General features: G+C 50.2%; 1 protein-coding gene across 4 annotated transcripts in view; it reads right to left on the bottom strand.

Moving 5' to 3' along the window:
• Positions 1-27,233, bottom strand: part of SEMA4A (semaphorin 4A) — an 82,494-nt gene that overhangs the window by 21,032 nt on the left and 34,229 nt on the right. For all 4 annotated transcript variants that reach the window (XM_089658784.1, XM_089658783.1, XM_089658786.1 and 1 more), the window contains exon 2: positions 881-1,031. In XM_089658784.1, coding sequence (XP_089514910.1) covers positions 881-983 — 103 coding nt within the window. In that variant the 5' untranslated portion in view covers positions 984-1,031. The remainder of the gene's footprint in view (positions 1-880; positions 1,032-27,233) is intronic.

The raw sequence follows: 27,233 nt of genomic DNA, 5'->3' as shown, positions 1-27,233 counted from the left end.
TGGAGGGCGGTGATGTCACTCTGTATAATATATCTTATATCTGGAGGGCGGTGATGTCACTCTGTATAATATATCTTATATCTGGAGGGCGGTGATGTCACTCTGTATAATATATCTTATATCTGGAGGGCGGTGATGTCACTCTTGTATAATATATCTTATATCTGGAGGGCGGTGATGTCACTCTGTATAATATATCTTATATCCGGGGGGCGGTGATGTCACTCTGTATAATATATCTTATATCTGGAGGGCAGTGATGTCACTCTGTATAATATATCTTATATCTGGAGGGCGGTGATGTCACTCTGTATAATATATCTTATATCCGGAGAGCGGTGATGTCACTCTGTATAATATATCTTATATCCGGAGGGCGGTGATGTCACTCTGTATAATATATCTTATATCTGGAGGGCGGTGATGTCACTCTGTATAATATATCTTATATCTGGAGGGCGGTGATGTCACTCTGTATAATATATCTTATATCTGGAGGGCGGTGATGTCACTCCTGTATAATATATCTTATATCCGGAGGGCGGTGATGTCACTCTGTATAATATATCTTATATCTGGAGGGCGGGAAGAGTATTTCTGGAATGTCTCGGCGATGTGATGAGAGGTTCAGGTTGATCACATGAAACACGAGACTTCAGAACCTGCTCAGCCGGTTTCCCATTATTGGCACACTATCCGGGAATTATAATTGCAGATCTTCTGAGTGACAAAACATTTCTGTGAAGGTTTGAAGTTGGATATGAAAGCTGCTAATCTGACCGCAGAATATAATAGAATATAATCCTCTCCCTCCAGGAATGATGATAATAATGGGCTCTCGCGTCTCGCACACTCCCAGGCAGACGGACTGTAAACTCACCATATGGGAACACAATCCGGGGCAGGACCTCGGCGGGTGAACGGGGCACCAAGGTGACCAACAGCAGCGCCAGCCAATGAGAAAATGACGCCCATGGTGGCATGATGAGACGCGACGATCACAGATCACCGAACTCGGATCTCTTCCAACGCTGCAACAACAAATACAACAGAATGATACAAAATATATACAATGTATACAAATATACCAATATGGATCTATCAGGAGGGGGAGGGGATGGAGCGATGCTCTGCAGATCTCAGTGGTGGAATAATCTGCAGAATATATCAATATGGATCTGTCAGGAGGGGGAGGGGACGGAGCGATGCTCTGCAGATCTCAGTGGTGGAATAATCTGCAGAATATATCAATATGTATCTATCAGGAGGGGGAGGGGATGGAGGGATGTTCTGCAGATCTCAGTGATGGAATAATCTGCAGAATATATCAGTATGGATCTGTCAGGAGGGGGATGGGATGGAGCGATGCTCTGCAGATCTCAGTGGTGGAATAATCTGCAGAATATATCAATATGGATCTGTCAGGAGGGGGAGGGGACGGAGCGATGCTCTGCAGATCTCAGTGGTGGAATAATCTGCAGAATATATCAATATGTATCTATCAGGAGGGGGAGGGGATGGAGGGATGTTCTGCAGATCTCAGTGATGGAATAATCTGCAGAATATATCAGTATGGATCTGTCAGGAGGGGGATGGGATGGAGCGATGTTCTGCAGATCTCTAGATGGAATAATCTGCAGAATATATCAGTATGGATCTGTCAGGAGGGGGAGGGGATGGAGCGATGCTCTGCAGATCTCAGTGGTGGAATAATCTGCAGAATATATCAATATGGATCTATCAGGAGGGGGAGGGGATGGAGGGATGTTCTGCAGATCTCAGTGATGGAATAATCTGCAGAATATATCAGTATGGATCTGTCAGGAGGGGGATGGGATGGAGCGATGTTCTGCAGATCTCTAGATGGAATAATCTGCAGAATATATCAGTATGGATCTGTCAGGAGGGGGAGGGGATGGAGCGATGCTCTGCAGATCTCAGTGGTGGAATAATCTGCAGAATATATCAATATGTATCTATCAGGAGGGGGAGGGGATGGAGCGATGTTCTGCAGATCTCAGTGATGGAATAATCTGCAGAATATATCAATATGGATCTGTCAGGCGGGGGATGGGACGGAGCGATGTTCTGCAGATCTCTAGATGGAATAATCTGCAGAATATATCAATATGGATCTGTCAGGAGGGGGAGGGGACGGAGCGATGTTCTGCAGATCTCTAGATGGAATAATCTGCAGAATATATCAGTATGGATCTGTCAGGAGGGGGAGGGGATGGAGCGATGTTCTGCAGGTCTATAGATGGAATAATCTGCAGAATATATCAGTATGGATCTGTTGGGGAAATGCTCTGCAGATATTATAGGTGAGGCTATTATTAGATTTATCATCTATTTATATCGGCGGTGGAAGGAAATCTCAGCCAATTTCCCGTTCTCGCCCGGAGTTCCGGTTTGGGGGAATTTCCTGTAGAGAGGTTTCCTCTCTACGATTTCTGGGAAAGTTCCAGATCTGCTCTCCCGGGATTCTGCTGATTACACCGAATTGTCATTTTATTTTCCTGTTTGTTTTTTTTCTGGATGTGAATGTTACAAAATATCCCACACTTCTACGATGGAACGACCCTTCAAGTCTGGAGATTTCCATTGTACTGACACCAATGATGGGGCACTATTCCTCCCAGTGATACCAATGATGGGGCACTATTCCTCCCACTGACACCAATGATGGGGCACTATTCCTCCCACTGACACCAATGATGGGGCACAATTCCTCCCAATGATGGGGCACTATTCCTCCCACTGACACCAATGATGGGGCACTATTCCTCCCACTGACACCAATGATGGGGCACTATTCCTTCCACTGACACCAATGATGGGGCACTATTCCTTCCACTGACACCAATGATGGGGCACTATTCCTCCCACTGACACCAATGATGGGGCACTATTCCTCCCAGTGATACCAATGATGGGGCACTATTCCTCCCACTGACACCAATGATGGGGCACTATTCCTCCCACTGACACCAATGATGGGGCACAATTCCTCCCAATGATGGGGCACTATTCCTCCCACTGACACCAATGATGGGGCACTATTCCTCCCACTGATACCAATGATGGGGCACTATTCCTCCCACTGACACCAATGATGGGGCACTATTCCTTCCACTGACACCAATGATGGGGCACTATTCCTTCCACTGACACCAATGATGGGGCACTATTCCTCCCACTGATACCAATGATGGGGCACTATTCCTCCCACTGACACCGATGATGGGGCACTATTCATCCCACTGACACCAATGATGGGGCACTATTCATCCCACTGACACCAATGATGGAGCACTATTCCTCCCACTGACACCAATGATGGGGCACTATTCCTCCCACTGACACCAAGGATGGGGCACTATTCCTCCCACTGACACCAATGATGAGGCACTATTCCTCCCACTGATACCAATGATGGGGCACTATTCCTCCCACTGATACCAATGATGGGGCACTATTCCTCCCACTGACACCAATGATGGGGCACAATTCCTCCCAATGATGGGGCACTATTCCTCCCACTGACACCAATGATGGGGCACTATTCCTCCCACTGACACCAATGATGGGGCACTATTCCTCCCAGTGATACCAATGATGGGGCACTATTCCTCCCACTGACACCAATGATGGGGCACTATTCCTCCCACTGACACCAATGATGGGGCACAATTCCTCCCAATGATGGGGCACTATTCCTCCCACTGACACCAATGATGGGGCACTATTCCTCCCACTGATACCAATGATGGGGCACTATTCCTCCCACTGACACCAATGATGGGGCACTATTCCTTCCACTGACACCAATGATGGGGCACTATTCCTTCCACTGACACCAATGATGGGGCACTATTCCTCCCACTGATACCAATGATGGGGCACTATTCCTCCCACTGACACCGATGATGGGGCACTATTCATCCCACTGACACCAATGATGGGGCACTATTCATCCCACTGACACCAATGATGGAGCACTATTCCTCCCACTGACACCAATGATGGGGCACTATTCCTCCCACTGACACCAAGGATGGGGCACTATTCCTCCCACTGACACCAATGATGAGGCACTATTCCTCCCACTGATACCAATGATGGGGCACTATTCCTCCCACTGATACCAATGATGGGGCACTATTCCTCCCACTGACACCAATGATGGGGCACAATTCCTCCCAATGATGGGGCACTATTCCTCCCACTGACACCAATGATGGGGCACTATTCCTCCCACTGACACCAATGATGGGGCACTATTCCTCCCAGTGATACCAATGATGGGGCACTATTCCTCCCACTGACACCAATGATGGGGCACTATTCCTCCCACTGACACCAATGATGGGGCACAATTCCTCCCAATGATGGGGCACTATTCCTCCCACTGACACCAATGATGGGGCACTATTCCTCCCACTGATACCAATGATGGGGCACTATTCCTCCCACTGACACCAATGATGGGGCACTATTCCTTCCACTGACACCAATGATGGGGCACTATTCCTTCCACTGACACCAATGATGGGGCACTATTCCTCCCACTGATACCAATGATGGGGCACTATTCCTCCCACTGACACCGATGATGGGGCACTATTCATCCCACTGACACCAATGATGGGGCACTATTCATCCCACTGACACCAATGATGGAGCACTATTCCTCCCACTGACACCAATGATGGGGCACTATTCCTCCCACTGACACCAAGGATGGGGCACTATTCCTCCCACTGACACCAATGATGAGGCACTATTCCTCCCACTGATACCAATGATGGGGCACTATTCCTCCCACTGATACCAATGATGGGGCACTATTCCTCCCACTGACACCAATGATGGGGCACAATTCCTCCCAATGATGGGGCACTATTCCTCCCACTGACACCAATGATGGGGCACTATTCCTCCCACTGACACCAATGATGGGGCACTATTCCTCCCAGTGATACCAATGATGGGGCACTATTCCTCCCACTGACACCAATGATGGGGCACTATTCCTCCCACTGACACCAATGATGGGGCACAATTCCTCCCAATGATGGGGCACTATTCCTCCCACTGACACCAATGATGGGGCACTATTCCTCCCACTGATACCAATGATGGGGCACTATTCCTCCCACTGACACCAATGATGGGGCACTATTCCTTCCACTGACACCAATGATGGGGCACTATTCCTTCCACTGACACCAATGATGGGGCACTATTCCTCCCACTGATACCAATGATGGGGCACTATTCCTCCCACTGACACCGATGATGGGGCACTATTCATCCCACTGACACCAATGATGGGGCACTATTCATCCCACTGACACCAATGATGGAGCACTATTCCTCCCACTGACACCAATGATGGGGCACTATTCCTCCCACTGACACCAAGGATGGGGCACTATTCCTCCCACTGACACCAATGATGAGGCACTATTCCTCCCACTGATACCAATGATGGGGCACTATTCCTCCCACTGATACCAATGATGGGGCACTATTCCTCCCACTGACACCAATGATGGGGCACAATTCCTCCCAATGATGGGGCACTATTCCTCCCACTGACACCAATGATGGGGCACTATTCCTCCCACTGACACCAATGATGGGGCACTATTCCTCCCAGTGATACCAATGATGGGGCACTATTCCTCCCACTGACACCAATGATGGGGCACTATTCCTCCCACTGACACCAATGATGGGGCACAATTCCTCCCAATGATGGGGCACTATTCCTCCCACTGACACCAATGATGGGGCACTATTCCTCCCACTGATACCAATGATGGGGCACTATTCCTCCCACTGACACCAATGATGGGGCACTATTCCTTCCACTGACACCAATGATGGGGCACTATTCCTTCCACTGACACCAATGATGGGGCACTATTCCTCCCACTGATACCAATGATGGGGCACTATTCCTCCCACTGACACCGATGATGGGGCACTATTCATCCCACTGACACCAATGATGGGGGCACTATTCATCCCACTGACACCAATGATGGAGCACTATTCCTCCCACTGACACCAATGATGGGGCACTATTCCTCCCACTGACACCAAGGATGGGGCACTATTCCTCCCCCTGACACCAATGATGGGGCACTATTCCTCCCACTGATACCAATGATGGGGCACTATTCCTCCCACTGATACCAATGATGGGGCACTATTCCTCCCACTGACACCAATGATGGGGCACAATTCCTCCCAATGATGGGGCACTATTCCTCCCACTGACACCAATGATGGGGCACTATTCCTCCCACTGACACCAATGATGGGGCACTATTCCTCCCACTGATACCAATGATGGGGCACTATTCCTCCCACTGACACCAATGATGGGGCACAATTCCTCCCAATGATGGGGCACTATTCCTCCCACTGACACCAATGATGGGGCACTATTCCTCCCACTGACACCAATGATGGGGCACTATTCCTCCCACTGACACCAATGATGGGGCACTATTCCTCCCACTGATACCAATGATGGGGCACTATTCCTCCCACTGACACCAATGATGGGGCACTATTCCTCCCACTGACACCAATGATGGGGCACTATTCCTCCCACTGACACCAATGATGGGGCACTATTCCTCCCACTGACACCAATGATGGGGCACTATTCCTCCCAGTGATACCAATGATGGGGCACTATTCCTCCCACTGACACCAATGATGGGGCACTATTCCTCCCACTGACACCAATGATGGGGCACTATTCCTCCCAGTGATACCAATGATGGGGCACTATTCCTCCCACTGACACCAATGATGGGGCACTATTCCTCCCACTGACACCAATGATGGGGCACTATTCCTCCCACTGACACCAATGATGGGGCACTATTCCTCCCAGTGATACCAATGATGGGGCACTATTCCTCCCACTGACACCAATGATGGGGCACTATTCCTCCCACTGACACCAATGATGGGGCACAATTCCTCCCAATGATGGGGCACTATTCCTCCCACTGACACCAATGATGGGGCACTATTCCTCCCACTGACACCAATGATGGGGCACTATTCCTTCCACTGACACCAATGATGGGGCACTATTCCTTCCACTGACACCAATGATGGGGCACTATTCCTCCCACTGATACCAATGATGGGGCACTATTCCTCCCACTGACACCGATGATGGGGCACTATTCATCCCACTGACACCAATGATGGGGCACTATTCATCCCACTGACACCAATGATGGAGCACTATTCCTCCCACTGACACCAATGATGGGGCACTATTCCTCCCACTGACACCAAGGATGGGGCACTATTCCTCCCACTGACACCAATGATGAGGCACTATTCCTCCCACTGATACCAATGATGGGGCACTATTCCTCCCACTGATACCAATGATGGGGCACTATTCCTCCCACTGACACCAATGATGGGGCACAATTCCTCCCAATGATGGGGCACTATTCCTCCCACTGACACCAATGATGGGGCACTATTCCTCCCACTGACACCAATGATGGGGCACTATTCCTCCCAGTGATACCAATCATGGGGCACTATTCCTCCCACTGACACCAATGATGGGGCACTATTCCTCCCACTGACACCAATGATGGGGCACAATTCCTCCCAATGATGGGGCACTATTCCTCCCACTGACACCAATGATGGGGCACTATTCCTCCCACTGATACCAATGATGGGGCACTATTCCTCCCACTGACACCAATGATGGGGCACTATTCCTTCCACTGACACCAATGATGGGGCACTATTCCTTCCACTGACACCAATGATGGGGCACTATTCCTCCCACTGATACCAATGATGGGGCACTATTCCTCCCACTGACACCGATGATGGGGCACTATTCATCCCACTGACACCAATGATGGGGCACTATTCATCCCACTGACACCAATGATGGAGCACTATTCCTCCCACTGACACCAATGATGGGGCACTATTCCTCCCACTGACACCAAGGATGGGGCACTATTCCTCCCACTGACACCAATGATGAGGCACTATTCCTCCCACTGATACCAATGATGGGGCACTATTCCTCCCACTGATACCAATGATGGGGCACTATTCCTCCCACTGACACCAATGATGGGGCACAATTCCTCCCAATGATGGGGCACTATTCCTCCCACTGACACCAATGATGGGGCACTATTCCTCCCACTGACACCAATGATGGGGCACTATTCCTCCCACTGATACCAATGATGGGGCACTATTCCTCCCACTGACACCAATGATGGGGCACAATTCCTCCCACTGACACCAATGATGGGGCACAATTCCTCCCAATGATGGGGCACTATTCCTCCCACTGACACCAATGATGGGGCACTATTCCTCCCACTGATACCAATGATGGGGCACTATTCCTCCCACTGATACCAATGATGGGGCACTATTCCTCCCACTGATACCAATGATGGGGCACTATTCCTCCCACTGACACCAATGATGGGGCACAATTCCTCCCAATGATGGGGCACTATTCCTCCCACTGACACCAATGATGGGGCACTATTCCTCCCACTGACACCAATGATGGGGCACTATTCCTCCCACTGATACCAATGATGGGGCACTATTCCTCCCACTGACACCAATGATGGGGCACAATTCCTCCCAATGATGGGGCACTATTCCTCCCACTGACACCAATGATGGGGCACTATTCCTCCCACTGACACCAATGATGGGGCACTATTCCTCCCACTGACACCAATGATGGGGCACTATTCCTCCCACTGATACCAATGATGGGGCACTATTCCTCCCACTGACACCAATGATGGGGCACTATTCCTCCCACTGACACCAATGATGGGGCACTATTCCTCCCACTGACACCAATGATGGGGCACTATTCCTCCCACTGACACCAATGATGGGGCACTATTCCTCCCAGTGATACCAATGATGGGGCACTATTCCTCCCACTGACACCAATGATGGGGCACTATTCCTCCCACTGACACCAATGATGGGGCACTATTCCTCCCACTGACACCAATGATGGGGCACTATTCCTCCCAGTGATACCAATGATGGGGCACTATTCCTCCCACTGACACCAATGATGGGGCACTATTCCTCCCACTGACACCAATGATGGGGCACAATTCCTCCCAATGATGGGGCACTATTCCTCCCACTGACACCAATGATGGGGCACTATTCCTCCCACTGACACCAATGATGGGGCACTATTCCTTCCACTGACACCAATGATGGGGCACTATTCCTTCCACTGACACCAATGATGGGGCACTATTCCTCCCACTGATACCAATGATGGGGCACTATTCCTCCCACTGACACCGATGATGGGGCACTATTCATCCCACTGACACCAATGATGGGGCACTATTCATCCCACTGACACCAATGATGGAGCACTATTCCTCCCACTGACACCAATGATGGGGCACTATTCCTCCCACTGACACCAAGGATGGGGCACTATTCCTCCCACTGACACCAATGATGAGGCACTATTCCTCCCACTGATACCAATGATGGGGCACTATTCCTCCCACTGATACCAATGATGGGGCACTATTCCTCCCAATGATGGGGCACTATTCCTCCCACTGACACCGATGATGGGGCACTATTCATCCCACTGACACCAATGATGGGGCACTATTCATCCCACTGACACCAATGATGGAGCACTATTCCTCCCACTGACACCAATGATGGGGCACTATTCCTCCCACTGACACCAAGGATGGGGCACTATTCCTCCCATTGACACCAATGATGAGGCACTATTCCTCCCACTGATACCAATGATGGGGCACTATTCCTCCCACTGATACCAATGATGGGGCACTATTCCTCCCACTGACACCAATGATGGGGCACAATTCCTCCCAATGATGGGGCACTATTCCTCCCACTGACACCAATGATGGGGCACTATTCCTCCCACTGACACCAATGATGGGGCACTATTCCTCCCAGTGATACCAATGATGGGGCACTATTCCTCCCACTGACACCAATGATGGGGCACTATTCCTCCCACTGACACCAATGATGGGGCACAATTCCTCCCAATGATGGGGCACTATTCCTCCCACTGACACCAATGATGGGGCACTATTCCTCCCACTGATACCAATGATGGGGCACTATTCCTCCCACTGACACCAATGATGGGGCACTATTCCTTCCACTGACACCAATGATGGGGCACTATTCCTTCCACTGACACCAATGATGGGGCACTATTCCTCCCACTGATACCAATGATGGGGCACTATTCCTCCCACTGACACCGATGATGGGGCACTATTCATCCCACTGACACCAATGATGGGGCACTATTCATCCCACTGACACCAATGATGGAGCACTATTCCTCCCACTGACACCAATGATGGGGCACTATTCCTCCCACTGACACCAAGGATGGGGCACTATTCCTCCCACTGATACCAATGATGGGGCACTATTCCTCCCACTGATACCAATGATGGGGCACTATTCCTCCCACTGACACCAATGATGGGGCACAATTCCTCCCAATGATGGGGCACTATTCCTCCCACTGACACCAATGATGGGGCACTATTCCTCCCACTGACACCAATGATGGGGCACTATTCCTCCCACTGATACCAATGATGGGGCACTATTCCTCCCACTGACACCAATGATGGGGCACAATTCCTCCCACTGACACCAATGATGGGGCACAATTCCTCCCAATGATGGGGCACTATTCCTCCCACTGACACCAATGATGGGGCACTATTCCTCCCACTGATACCAATGATGGGGCACTATTCCTCCCACTGATACCAATGATGGGGCACTATTCCTCCCACTGATACCAATGATGGGGCACTATTCCTCCCACTGACACCAATGATGGGGCACAATTCCTCCCAATGATGGGGCACTATTCCTCCCACTGACACCAATGATGTGGCACTATTCCTCCCACTGACACCAATGATGGGGCACTATTCCTCCCACTGATACCAATGATGGGGCACTATTCCTCCCACTGACACCAATGATGGGGCACAATTCCTCCCAATGATGGGGCACTATTCCTCCCACTGACACCAATGATGGGGCACTATTCCTCCCACTGACACCAATGATGGGGCACTATTCCTCCCACTGACACCAATGATGGGGCACTATTCCTCCCACTGATACCAATGATGGGGCACTATTCCTCCCACTGACACCAATGATGGGGCACTATTCCTCCCACTGACACCAATGATGGGGCACTATTCCTCCCACTGACACCAATGATGGGGCACTATTCCTCCCACTGACACCAATGATGGGGCACTATTCCTCCCAGTGATACCAATGATGGGGCACTATTCCTCCCACTGACACCAATGATGGGGCACTATTCCTCCCACTGACACCAATGATGGGGCACTATTCCTCCCAGTGATACCAATGATGGGGCACTATTCCTCCCACTGACACCAATGATGGGGCACTATTCCTCCCACTGACACCAATGATGGGGCACTATTCCTCCCACTGACACCAATGATGGGGCACTATTCCTCCCAGTGATACCAATGATGGGGCACTATTCCTCCCACTGACACCAATGATGGGGCACTATTCCTCCCACTGACACCAATGATGGGGCACAATTCCTCCCAATGATGGGGCACTATTCCTCCCACTGACACCAATGATGGGGCACTATTCCTCCCACTGACACCAATGATGGGGCACTATTCCTTCCACTGACACCAATGATGGGGCACTATTCCTTCCACTGACACCAATGATGGGGCACTATTCCTCCCACTGATACCAATGATGGGGCACTATTCCTCCCACTGACACCGATGATGGGGCACTATTCATCCCACTGACACCAATGATGGGGCACTATTCATCCCACTGACACCAATGATGGAGCACTATTCCTCCCACTGACACCAATGATGGGGCACTATTCCTCCCACTGACACCAAGGATGGGGCACTATTCCTCCCACTGACACCAATGATGAGGCACTATTCCTCCCACTGATACCAATGATGGGGCACTATTCCTCCCACTGATACCAATGATGGGGCACTATTCCTCCCACTGACACCAATGATGGGGCACAATTCCTCCCAATGATGGGGCACTATTCCTCCCACTGACACCAATGATGGGGCACTATTCCTCCCACTGACACCAATGATGGGGCACTATTCCTCCCACTGATACCAATGATGGGGCACTATTCCTCCCACTGACACCAATGATGGGGCACAATTCCTCCCACTGACACCAATGATGGGGCACAATTCCTCCCAATGATGGGGCACTATTCCTCCCACTGACACCAATGATGGGGCACTATTCCTCCCACTGATACCAATGATGGGGCACTATTCCTCCCACTGATACCAATGATGGGGCACTATTCCTCCCACTGATACCAATGATGGGGCACTATTCCTCCCACTGACACCAATGATGGGGCACAATTCCTCCCAATGATGGGGCACTATTCCTCCCACTGACACCAATGATGGGGCACTATTCCTCCCACTGACACCAATGATGGGGCACTATTCCTCCCACTGATACCAATGATGGGGCACTATTCCTCCCACTGACACCAATGATGGGGCACAATTCCTCCCAATGATGGGGCACTATTCCTCCCACTGACACCAATGATGGGGCACTATTCCTCCCACTGACACCAATGATGGAGCACTATTCCTCCCACTGACACCAATGATGGGGCACTATTCCTCCCACTGATACCAATGATGGGGCACTATTCCTCCCACTGACACCAATGATGGGGCACTATTCCTCCCACTGACACCAATGATGGGGCACTATTCCTCCCACTGACACCAATGATGGGGCACTATTCCTCCCACTGACACCAATGATGGGGCACTATTCCTCCCACTGACACCAATGATGGGGCACTATTCCTCCCACTGACATCAATGATGGGGCATTATCCTCCCACGGACACCAATGATGGGGCACTATTCCTCCCACGGACACCAATGATGGGGCACTATTCCTCCCACGGACACCAATGATGGGGCACTATTCCTCCCACTGACACCAATGATGGGGCACTATTCCTCCCACTGACACCAATGATGGGGCACTATTCCTCCCACTGACACCAATGATGGGGCACTATTCCTCCCACTGATACCAATGATGGGGCACTATTCCTCCCACTGACACCAATGATGGGGCACTATTCCTCCCACTGACACCAATGATGGGGCACTATTCCTCCCACGGACACCAATGATGGGGCACTATTCCTCCCACGGACACCAATGATGGGGCACTATTCCTCCCACTGACACCAATGATGGGGCACTATTCCTCCCACTGACACCAATGATGGGGCACTATTCCTCCCACTGACACCAATGATGGGGCACTATTCCTCCCACTGATACCAATGATGGGGCACTATTCCTCCCACTGACACCAATGATGGGGCACTATTCCTCCCACTGACACCAATGATGGGGCACTGTTCCTCCCACTGACACCAATGATGGGGCACTGTTCCTCCCATTGCCAATGAAAGCTGCACATGGACCGGAAGACTTTCAGGATGTTTGAGGATGTTGTGAAAATGGAGTTCCCCTTGCAGCCCCAAATGTAGCAACCTTTCTCCTTTCAACACCTTAGGTGTCACAAGTGTTGCAAACTGTGAAAACAAAAAAAAGAGAAGAGCGAACCGCAGCCCTGCCATTGCAATCGCACGTATGTCAGCAAAGGATTATGGGTAACAGGCAAAAAAAAAAAAAGTTTAAGACTTTCTCCTGACCCTCCGTCCCACCAATGCGGTGTCCAGGGCCATGTCCCAGATTACAGCATCACCCCGATTTGAGTTACTTCACTTGCGGGGATCACAGCTGTAGGTGGGCAGAACACCCATATCAAGGGGCGGGGTCAGGACAGGTCTGAACCGTAAAGTGGGCGTGATTAGCAGTCCTAGCATATTTAGAGGGGGGGTCTTCATATTTACAGCCAAGGTCTGGGAGGGACCAACCCATAAAGAAGACATGATGGGCGGTTCCTCATATTTAGAGGCAAGGTCTGGGAGGGACCAACCCATAAACAAGGCATGATGGATGGTGCTTCATATTCAGAGGTGTGGTCTGTGCAGGACCAAACCATAAAGAAGACATGATGAGCGGTGCCTCATATTTGCAGCCAAGGTCCCAGAGGGACCAACCCATAAAGAAGACATGATGGGTGGTTCCTCATATTTAGAGGCAAGATCTAGTAGGGACCAACCCATAAAGAAGGCATGATGGGTGGTGCCTCATATTTAGAGGCAAGGTCCGAGAGGGACCAACCCATAAAGAAGGCATGATGGGTGGTGCCTCATATTTAGAGGCAAGGTCCGAGAGGGACCAACCCATAAGGAAGACATGATGGGTGGTGCTTCATATTTAGAGGCAGGGTCTCAGGGGGACCAATGTATAAAGAAGGCACCATGGGCGGTGCCTCATATTTAGAGGCAAGGTTTGGGAGGGACCAACCCATAAAGAAGGCATGATTGATGGTGCTTCATATTTAGAGGTAAGGTCTGGGAAGGACCAACCCATAAAGAAGGCATGATGGATGGGTGCTTCATATTTAAAGGTGGGGTCTGTGCGGGACAAAACCATAAAGAAGGTGTGATTGGCGGTGCCTCATATTTAGAGGCAAGGTCTGTGAGGGACCAATCCATAAAGAAGACATGATGGGTGGTGCCTCATATTTAGAGGCAAGGTCCGAGAGGGACCAACCCATAAAGAAGACATGATGGGTGGTGCCTCATATTTAGAGGCAAGGTCCGGGAGGGACCAACCCATAAAGAAGACATGATGGGTGGTTCCTCATATTTAGAGGCAAGGTCCGGGAGGGACCAACCCATAAAGAAGACATGATGGGTGCTGCCTCATATTTAGAGGCAAGGTCTGGGAGGGACCAACCCATAAAGAAGACATGATGGGTGGTGCTTCATATTTAGAGGCAAGGTCTCAGGGGGACCAATGTATAAAGAAGGCACCATGGGCGGTGCCTCATATTTAGAGGCAAGGTTTGGGAGGGACCAACCCATAAAGAAGGCATGATGGATGGTGCTTCATATTTAGAGGTAAGGTCTGGGAAGGACCAACCCATAAAGAAGGCATGATAGATGGGTGCTTCATATTTAAAGGTGGGGTCTGTGCGGGACCAAACCATAAAGAAGGTGTGATGGGCGGTTCCTCATATTTAGAGGAAAGGTTTTCAAAGGACCAACCCTTAAAGAAGGCATGATGGTTGGGTGCTTCATATTTAAAAGGTGGAGTCTGTGCGGGACCAAACCATAAAGAAGGTGTGATGGGCGGTTCCTCATATTTAGAGTCAAGGTCTGGGAGGGACCAACCAATAAACAAGGCATGATGGCTGGGTGCTTCGTATTCAGAGGTGTGGTCTGTGCAGGACCAAACCATAAAGAAGACAAGCTGGGCGGTACCTCATATTTAGAGACAAGGTCTGGAAGGGACCAACCCATAAAGACGGCATGATGGATGGGTGCTTCATATTTAAAAAGGTGGGGTCTGTGCTGGACCAAATCAAAAATAAGGTGTGATGGATGGTTCCTCATATTTAGAAACAAGGTCTGGGAGAGACCAACCCATAAAGAAGGCATGATGGGTGGTGCCTCATATTTAGAGGCAAGGTTTGGGAGGGACCAACCCATAAAGAAGGCATGATGAATGGTGCTTCATATTTAGAGGTAAGGTCTGGGAGGGACCAATCCATAAAAGAAGACATGATGGGTGGTGCCTCATATTTAGAGGCAAGGTCTGGGAGGAACCAACCCATAAAGAAGACATGATGAATGGTGCTTCATATTTAGAGGTAAGGTCTGGGAGGGACCAATCCATAAAAGAAGACATGATGGGTGGTGCCTCATATTTAGAGGCAAGGTCTGGGAGGGACCAACCCATAAAGAAGACATGATGGGTGGTGCCCCATATTTAGAGGCAAGGTCTGTGAGGAACCAAACCATAAAGTGGGTGTGATTTGGGAGCGCCTATCCAGAAAGTGGGCAGACCACATGCAGACTATGGGTGGCGTTAACAGTGCCTCGGGGTGATAATGATGGCAAAGAAATGCACCTGCATTTTACGTCAAATGGCCCAAGCGCCCACGTGCAGGAGGCTGTACACAATGGCCTCCAGGGATAGGCGATTCGGGTGGCCTGTCGGTGCGTCACTTTAACCTAGGCGAGGAATAAGGGAAAGTATTACTTTGGGTTGAAAAGCTGAGAATTTGTGATTGCATATAGGAAAAGGAGAAGGTGAGAACGTTGGAGAAGGGGATTCAGCGACAAAAGGTCTGCTATAGAGGGAAGTAAACATCTTCTGCTCTTATCTGATACGTTGTAACCTTCAAAATGTTCATTTTCGCACAGACTCTCTGCCACCCGCCACGTCCGTGTCGTAATTCTGTTCAGAGGAGCCAGTCACTTCCTTGAACTGGTTCCCCATTGTCAGCCCGCATGTTCTCCATAGAGCCTTCAATGCGGGAACCGATATTTCCCAGTTGCAATGAGGAAGTCCCCTTAGACCAGAAACACCAGGATGAGATCAGACTCAAAAAAGCAACGCTCAAGTGTTGGATCATCAGGGGCCATATTTCTCATACCAGATCTCTTCACCGAGTTGCAGAGTCTGCAAACCAGCCATGGTGTTCATGAGGGAGGAGGGGAATACTCCAAGGTGGGCCAGCTATGCTCTACGGTGGAGTCTACAAGAAACCAATGAGTTACTTGGGACTCCTTATCTCTGAAGTATTGAAATTTTGAGGACCATGGGGGGGGATTAGGTGGCTGGATCACAAAGAGGCTCACATGGAGCTGGGGTGGTTGGACCACCAAGGGTCAAGAGAGCCAATCATTCGATCCAGACATACACTGGTAGAATTTTTTTTGGAAACAATTTCTAAATCATTGTTTGGGTCAAATCAACACATTTTTATCAGTTTATGTGGCTTTTGTTCAATAAAGTCCGTTAGCTCCAAAAACCAATATTAAAAGCAAACAAAAATTTGAAGAAATTCCAAATAACGTTTCAAGTTATTGGATGTACTGAGAACTTTCGTATGAATGTTTGTATGAACATTCGTTCGGGACACCTACTAGTATATGCCCGGCTTAAGGAGGAACATTGAGGGTCAGGGTGGATGGACCGTAAGGAGGAACACTGAGGGAAGGAGTGGTTGGATCACGGAGGATCAAACCATCAGGGGTCAAGGCATGGGGATCATAAGAAGGAACATCAATATTTGAGGCAGCTGGGTAACAGAAGAGTCAAGGCAGATAGATGGCAAGGAAGAGCACCAAGGATAGAGGCAGTTGGACTACTGATGATCAATGCCGATGAACCATAAGGAAGAACACTGAGGGTTGCAGCAATCGGAAAACCACGGATCAAGGCAGATAAATCATAATGAAGAACACTGAGGGTTGGAGCAGTTGGACCACCGAGGATAAATGAAAATGAACCATGAGTAGGAACATTGAGGGTTGGAGCAGTTGGACCACTAAGGGTCAAGGCAGAAGAACCTTGAGGCGGAAAACTGAGGGTTAGAGCAGTTGGGACAATCAAGGGTCAAGGCAAATGAACCATGAGGAGGAACACTTAGGGTTGGAGCAGTTGTACCATCGAGGATCAAGGCAGGAGAACCCTGGGGAGGAACACTGAGGGCTGGAGCAGTTAAACTACTGAAGATCAAGGCAGAAGAGCCTTGAGGAGGAACACAGAGTTAGAGCAGTTGGGACCATCAAGGGTCAAGGCAAATGAACCATGAGGAGGAACACTTAGGGTTGCAGCAGTTGGACCATTGAGGATCAAGGCAGAAGAACCGTGAGGAGGAACACTGAGGGTTAGAGCAGTTGGGATAAATGAGGGTCAGAGAAAATGAACCATGAGGAGGAACATTTAGAGATGGAGCAGTTGGAACCATCAAGGGTCAAGGCAAATGAACCATGAGGAGGAACACTTAGGGTTGAAGCAGCTGGACCATTGAGGATCAAGGCAGAAGAACCTTGAAGAGGAACACTGAGGGTTAGAACAGTTGGGACAAACGAGGGTCGGAGAAAATGAACCATGAGGAGGTACACTTAGAGATGGAGCAGCTGGACCATTGAGGATCAAGGCAGAAAAACCTTGAGGAGGAAAACTGAGGGTTGGAGCAGTTGGACCACCAAGGATCAATGTAGATGAACCAAAAAGAGGACCAGTGAGGGTTGGAGCAGTTGGGCTGCTGAGGATCAAGGCAGATATACCATAAAGAGGAACACTAAGGGTTGGAACAGTTGGTCCACTGAGAATCAAGGCAGAGGGATGGTAAGGAGAACAGTGAGGGTCAATGAAGTTGCACTACCAAAAATCAAGGCAGAAGAATCATAAAGAGGACCACTGAAAGTCAAGACAGTTGAACCACTCATGGCAGGGGCAGTTGGACCACCAATGTATGACACAAATGGACTGTAAGGGGGACCACAGAGTGTTGAGGTGGTTGCACCAATAAGGGTTGAGGCAGATGAACCACTGAGGGCTGGGACAGTTGAGTCACTTAGGGACAGTGCAGTTGGACCACCGATGGAGGAGGAAAATGGACTGTAAGGAGCACCACAGAGTGTTGAGGTGGTTGCACCACCAATGGTTGAGGCATAGGAACCATAGGAAAGACTACTAAGAGATGAAGGGATTGGACCACAGCGCATCTTGGGACTTTTGATCCCAGCACATGAGACCTGGAATGAACCTAGGAACTTTCTATGGAAACGTCTCCAATACATGTGAATGATGATGGCCTCTTTCAGTTAAACCGTCTGATTTCCTCGTTTTCCCTGCTTAGTAGATCGATCCCCCCAGGGCAGTGACTCAGCTCCTAATGTGGGAAATGCGGATCACTGGCTGGTTGTGGGTTGGAGAGTGAAGTAATCCCTTGTTGTGTGGTGTTGTTTTAGGACGGCACGCACAGAGGACCAGGTGGGGTGAGGAGGAGGACAGGTGTCAGGTGTCAGGTTACCATCTGGAACCATCTCAGGACTTTGCCGTCTATCCAGTAAAAAAAGCAGCAGCCTCGAGTCTCCATCATCCACCAATCACCCAAATATCAGTCGAGTGTAATAAACCTTTAAAAAACGGTTTGCTGCAGTTACAGCCGTCCGATCGTTTACTAAACGTTCTTCGCTGATCCGGCCTATTCTGAGCGATCGGCGAGGAAACACGGCGCTGAGGAGTAATATATTCACCAGTAGAGGAGCCTCCATGGACACTTAACCTGGAATAATGAGAGCGAGAAGAACCGCTGATGGCGGAGCTCCCCCCCGAAGTCCCGATCTCCCCCCGAAGTCCCGATCTCCCCCCGAAGTCCCGATCTCCCCCCCGAAGTCCCGATCTCCCCCCGAAGTCCCGATCTCCCCCCTAAGTCCCGATCTCCCCCCCGAAGTCCCGATCTCCCCCCCGAAGTCCCGATCTCCCCCCGAAGTCCCGATCTCCCCCCCGAAGTCCCGATCTCTGAACATCGGCCATCTCCACGCAACTGTCCACACACAGCACATCCAACCGTGTATGATCAATACCCCGCATATCCGACCACGTCCAATAATTACCCCGCAGATCTAACCATGTCCAATAATTACCCCGCATATCCAACCACGTCCAATAATTACCCCGCATATCCAACCACGTCCAATAATTATCCTGCATATCCAACCACGTCCAATAATTGCCCCGCATATCCAACCACGTCCAATAATTACCCCGCATGTCCAACCACGTCCAATAATTACCCCGCATATCCGACCACGTCCAATTACCCCGCATATCCAACTACGTCCAATAATTACCCACCATATCCAACTACGTCCAATAATTACCCCGCATATCCAACCACGTCCAATAATTACCCCGCATATCCAACCACGTCCCATAATTACCCCGCATATCCAACCACGTCCAATAATTACCCCGCATATCCGACCACGTCCAATTACCCCGCAGATCTAACCACCTCCAATAATTATCCTGCATATCCAACCACGTCCAATAATTGCCCCGCATATCCAACCACGTCCAATAATTACCCCGCATGTCCAACCACGTCCAATAATTACCCCGCATATCCGACCACGTCCAATTACCCCGCATATCCAACTACGTCCAATAATTACCCCGCATATCCAACCACGTCCAATAATTACCCCGCATATCCAACCACGTCCAATAATTACCCCGCATATCCAACCACGTCCCATAATTACCCCACACATCCGAACCCGCGCAATAACCCGACTACAAATGTTTTTTACTACAAGAAGACAGAGCACTAAAAGGGAGACAGAAGACTGCAACTAGTATAATGACCAAGAGAAGTGGGACTGTGCAGAGTCCATACATACACAATAAGGACAGATACCGAGAATGACACCCAGCATACAGGACAGGAGAAGTGGGACTGTGCAGAGTCCATACATAAAGAATGAGGACAGATACCGAGAATGACACCCAGCATACAGGACAGGAGAAGTGGGACTGTGCAGAGTCCATACATAAAGAATGAGGACAGATACCGAGAATGACACCCAGCATACAGGACAGGAGAAGTGGGACTGTGCAGAGTCCATACATACAGAATAAGGACAGATACCGAGAATGACACCTGGCATCCGGGACAGGAGAAGTGGGACTGAGCAGAGTCCATACATATAGAATAGGAGGAGATACCTAGAATGACACCCGGCATCCAGGACAGGAGAAGTGGGACTGTGCAGAGTCCATACATACAGAATAAGGACAGATACCGAGAATGACACCTGGCATCCGGGACAGGAGAAGTGGGACTGAGCAGAGTCCATACATATAGAATAGGAGGAGATACCGAGAATGACACCCGGCATCCAGGACAGGAGAAGTGGGACTGAGCAGAGTCCATACATACAGAATAAGGACAGATACCGAGAATGACACCCGGCATCCGGGACAGGAGAAGTGGGACTGTGCAGAGCCCATACATACAGAATAGGGACAGATACCGAGAATGACACCCAGCATCCAGGACAGGAGAAGTGGGAATATGCAGAGTCCATACATATAGAATAGGAGGAGATACCGAGAATGACACCCGGCATCCGGGACAGGAAAGTGGGACTGTGCAGAGTCCATACATACAGAATGAGAGGAGATACCGAGAATGACACCCGGCATCCAGGACAGGAGAAGTGGGACTGTGCAGAGTCCATCCATACAGAATGGGGACAGATACCGAGAATGACACCCGGCATCCGGGACAGGAGAAGTGGGACTGTGCAGAGTCCATACATACAGAATGGGGACAGATACCGAGAATGACACCCGGCATCCGGGACAGGAGAAGTGGGACTGTGCAGAGTCCATACATACAGAATAAGAGGAGATACAGAGAATGACACCCGGCATCCGGGACAGGAGAAGTGGGACTGTGCAGAGTCCATACATATAGAATAGGAGGAGATACCGAGAATGACACCCGGCATCCGGGACAGGAGAAGTGGGACTGTGCAGAGTCCATACATACAGAATAGGGACAGATACCAAGAATGACACCCGGCATCCAGAACAGAAGTGGGACTGTGCAGAGTCCATACATACAGAATGGGGACAGATACCGAGAATGACACCCGGCATCCGGGACAGGAGAAGTGGGACTGTGCAGAGTCCATACATACAGAATAAGAGACATTAGGGAGATGGCGCGGCGCACGGTAGCCAATCAGCTGCTAACTTCAGCTGATTCAATTAGGCTTTGATGGAAAAAACAAACAAACCTGGAAGCCGATTGGTCGGCTCGTAGAGCCGCAGCAGTTTTAGTAAATCAGCCCCACAGTGATGTGTAATAGCAGACAGGTGGAGACTTCATTCTCCCGGATGGATGTTGTGCAGCTTAGTAGACATGGCCCCACTCTGCTCCATTCACATCCAATGTCAACATTTACCATTCAAATCATGTAAATGGCGCAGGTGTTACCTATAGAGGCGGAGCCTACCAGGCGGTTATGTCATGATCTCCACCGACGACCAATCAACACCTTCATCACCCCGAGCCACAGGTACCGAGAATGACACCCGGCATCCAGGACAGGAGAAGTGGGACTGTGCAGAGTCCATACATACAGATACCGAGAATGACACCCGGCATCCGGGACAAGAGAAGTGGGACTGTGCAGAGTCCATACATACAGAATGAGGACAGATACCGAGAATGACACCCGGCATCCGGGACAGGAGAAGTGGGACTGTGCAGAGTCCATACATACAGATACCGAGAATGACACCCGGCATCCGGGACAAGAGAAGTGGGACTGTGCAGAGTCCATACATACAGATACCGAGAATGACACCCGGCATCCGGGACAGGATAAGTGGGACTGTGCAGAGTCCATACATACAGAATGAGGACAGATACCGAGAATGACACCCGGCATCCGGGACAGGAGAAGTGGGACTGTGCAGAGTCCATACATACAGAAGAGGGACAGATACCGAGAATGACACCCGGCATCCGGGACAGGAGAAGTGGGACTGTGCAGAGTCCATCCATACAGAATAAGAGGAGATACTGAGAATGACACCCGGCATCCAGGACAGGAGAAGTGGGACTGTGCAGAGTCCATACATACAGATACCGAGAATGACACCCGGCATCCGGGACAGGAGAAGTGGGACTGAGCAGAGTCCATACATACAGAATAAGAGGAGATACTGAGAATGACACCCGGCACACAGAATAAATTGAAGAATAAACCACTTGTCCCGCCCCCTGCCTGCGATTGGACAGTGAATGGAGAAGCAGCAGGCTAAAGATCTCATCTGTCGCTCTGCTCTCTCCTCCATTCAGCATGCTCCTTAACACATGAACAGATTGGCTCCTTGTGCTGCTTCTCCCTCCCCCAGTCTGTGCTCTGCTGTACAGGGACTGCTAGACGCGGACACCAGATCACATTCAGGGACTTGCACGGCTTTCATATAAATACACAATCATGAATGCAGAGCTGCGTCTTTGTCTCGTCCTCTCGATGGGTCATAACCAGCGCCTGCCAGCTGTCATCGGTGCCCTTTACACAGATTCTTCCCCCATATAAACACGGTGGCCCCTCCCACAGCGCCGTCACATGACGGTCCTGGTTCAGGACGGTTTCAGGTTTATTGTCAAATATGGCTCCTTGTAAAAACAACGTTACAGGAATCACATGAACTGTGACCGGGGGAGGGGAGGGGACTGATCTTCATTTGTAGACACAAAGAGATTCGCCAATTAGAAGATATATCGAGCTCACGGGAGAAGTGCAGGAATGGAAAATTACAGTCCATACATGGGGATTATAAACAAAGCCCTCAGGTAGGTCCATACATGAGGATTATAAACAAAGCCCTCAGATAGGTCCATACATGGGGATTATAAACAAAGCCCTCAGATAGGTCCATACATGGGGATTATAAACAAAGCCATCAGATAGGTCCATACATGGGGATAATAAACAAAGCCATCAGGTAGGTCCATACATGGGGATTATAAACAAAGCCATCAGGTAGGTCCATACATGGGGATTATAAACAAAGCCATCAGGTAGGTCCATACATGGGGATTATAAACAAAGCCCTCAGATAGGTCCATACATGATTATAAACAAAGCCCTCGGATAGGTCCATACATGGGGATTATAAACAGAGCCCTCAGATAGGTCCATACATGATTATAAACAAAGCCCTCAGACAAGTCCATACATGGGGACTATAAACAAAGACCTCAGATAGGTCCATACATGGGGATTATAAACAGAGCCCTCAGATAGGTCCATACATGGGGATTATAAACAAAACCATCAGATGGGTCCATACATGGGGATTATAAACAGAGCCCTCAGATAGGTCGATACATGGAGACTATAAACAGAGCCCTCAGATAGGTCCACACATGGGGATTATAAACAAAGCCCTGAGATAGGTACCTTAGATTGTACGCCACTTGAGGGTTAGGGACTGATGTGAATGTACAATATATATGTAAAGCGCGGCGTAAATTGACGGCGATATATAAGTACCTAAAATAAATAATAATAGGTCCATACATGGGGATTATAAACAAAGCCCTCAGATAGGTCCATACATGGGGATTATAAACAAAGCCCTCAGATAGGTCCATACATGGGGATTATAAACAAAGCCCTCAGACAGATTCATACATGGGGATTATAAACAAAGCCCATTCTATTAATAAAAGGAGCGGAGGACCCCATCCCCCCATATTATAAAGGAGCGGGGGGGGGGGGTCGGTCTGTATTGGGGGTCTGCGCTCCCACAGGTGTACAGTCAGAGCAGGGCTGTGCATTCTGCACTATGGCGGATCTGTGGGGCGCGGAGGGGCCCTGGTCCCCTAAGCACAGCTCTGGGTGTCACTTCCTGGTGCGGGGTGAGAAGTGTGACATTCAGGCCGGGAAGTGGAGATTTCCTGCAAGTTGCAACAAGAAGCGTTCCGTAACAACGCAGAATATGACATCCGAGCCAGGCTGAGCGCAGAGCCCCTCCGGCCACAAAGAGGAGTCACAAGTGACTCTGCAGGAGGAAGAGCCGGTGACCCCGGCGGAGGATCATCTGCAGGATCACGTGTGTCCATAATCACTGACACGCAACGCCGAGAAAAGGACAATGAGACTACAGATCCCCCCAACCCAGAATAATTCCAGACATATCAAAGATGGGGGGAGGGGAGGGAGCGATGTTCTGCAGATCTCTAGAGAGGTCAGTGATGGGACAATCTGCAGAATATATCAATATGGATCTGTCAGGAGGGGGAGGGGAGGGAGCGATGTTCTGCAGATCTGTAGGGGGTCAGTGATGGGATAATCTGCAGAATATATCAGTATGGATCTGTCAGGAGGGGGATGGGGCGGAGCGATGTTCTGCAGATCTCTGGGGGGTCAGTGGAGGCATAATCTGCAGAATATATTGATAGGGATCTGTCAGGAGGGGGAGGGGATGGAGCGATGTTCTGCAGATCTCTAGAGGGGTCAGTGGTGGAATAATCTGCAGAATATATCAGTATGGATCTGTCAGGAGGGGGATGGGGCGGAGCGATGTTCTGCAGATCTCTAGGGGGGGGGTCAGTGATGGGATAATCTGCAGAATATATTGATATGGATCTGTCAGGAGGGGGATGGGAGGGAGCGATGTTCTGCAGATCTCTAGGGGGGTCAGTGATGGAATAATCTGCAGAATATATTGATATGGATCTGTCAGGAGGGGGAGGGGAGGGAGCGATGTTCTGCAGATGGAGGAAATGGCAGTCAGGCGATACAATGTGTTTGTTGTTTCCAGTCTGACAGACATGAAGAAACCACAACACAGTCCTGCGCTGGCACCGCTCTCTGCGTTTCGTAATCGTCACAAATGGGGTCCCGGGGCCACGCCGCCTACAGCGAGGTCGGGGAGACGGGTGACATTGGCTTCTTCACCAGCACTGAGTCCTGTGCCCCCCGAAGCAGAATGAGCCTCAAACCATGGGGGGGGGGGGGGGTGCAAGAGTTCAGTGTGCACCCCGAAAGAGGAGACATCAAACCAGAACCCCCTCCTGGTCCTTCAACAACACGGCCATCACACACAATGCAGAGGAGTCTGAACCCCCAACTCAGGGGGAACATCCTGGGAGAGCCCCCCACAATCTACTACTAATCACCGAGAACGTCAACTGATCACTTGGGGGTGCAAAACAATGACACTCTGACACTTGGGGGCCCCCAGAACAATGATACCCTGACACTTGGGGGCCCCCAGAACAATGACACCCTGACACTTGGGGGCCCCAGAACAATGACACCCTGACACTTGGGGGACCAGAACAATGATACCCTGACACTTGGGGGACCAGAACAATGATACCCTGACACTTGGGGGCCCCCAGAACAATGACACCCTGACACTTGGGGGACCAGAACAATGATACCCTGACACTTGGGGGACCAGAACAATGACACCCTGACACTTGGGGGCCCCCAGAACAATGACACCCTGACACTTGGGGGACCAGAACAATGACACCCTGACACTTGGGGGACCAGAACAATGACACCCTGACACTTGGGGGTCCCAGAAAAATGACACCCTGACACTTGGGGGTCCCAGAAAAATGACACCCTGACACTTGGGGAACCAGAACAATGACACCCTGACACTTGGGGGACCAGGACAATGACACCATGACACTTGGGGGTCCAGGACAATGACACCCTGACAATTGGGGGTCCCAGAAAAATGACACCCTGACACTTGGGGGTCCCAGAAAAATGACACCCTGACACTTGGGGAACCAGAACAATGACACCCTGACACTTGGGGGACCAGAACAATGACACCCTGACACTTGGGGGTCCCAGAAAAATGACACCCTGACACTTGGGGAACCAGAACAATGACACCCTGACACTTGGGGGACCAGAACAATGACACCCTGACACTTTGGGGGACCAGAACAATGACACCCTGACACTTGGGGAACCAGAACAATGACACCCTGACACTTGGGGGTGCAGAACAATGACACCCTGACACTTGGGGGTCCCAGAACAATGACACTGTGACACTTGGGGGAACCAGAACAATGACACCCTGACACTTGGGGGTCCCAGAAAAATGACACCCTGACACTTGGGGGTCCCAGAAAAATGACACCCTGACACTTGGGGAACCAGAACAATGACACCCTGACACTTGGGGGACCAGAACAATGACACCCTGACACTTTGGGGGACCAGAACAATGACACCCTGACACTTGGGGAACCAGAACAATGACACCCTGACACTTGGGGGTGCAGAACAATGACACCCTGACACTTGGGGGTCCAAGAACAATGACACTGTGACACTTGGGGGAACCAGAACAATGACACCCTGACACTTGGGGGTCCCAGAACAATGACACCCTGACACTTGGGGGTCCCAGAACAATGACACCCTGACACTTGGGGAACCAGAACAATGACACCCTGACACTTGGGGGACCAGAACAATGACACCCTGACACTTGGGGGAACCAGAACAATGACACCCTGACACTTGGGGGGACCAGAACAATGACACCCTGACACTTTGGGGGACCAGA

The sequence above is a fragment of the Staurois parvus genome, unplaced genomic scaffold (genome assembly GCF_062004578.1).
Source record: "Staurois parvus isolate SC_StPar_1 unplaced genomic scaffold, SC_StPar_1.0 ptg001094l, whole genome shotgun sequence".
Lineage (NCBI taxonomy): Eukaryota > Metazoa > Chordata > Amphibia > Anura > Ranidae > Staurois > Staurois parvus.
The sequence above is the reverse complement of the archived record's forward strand: the minus strand, read 5'-3'. Positions and strand labels throughout refer to the sequence as shown.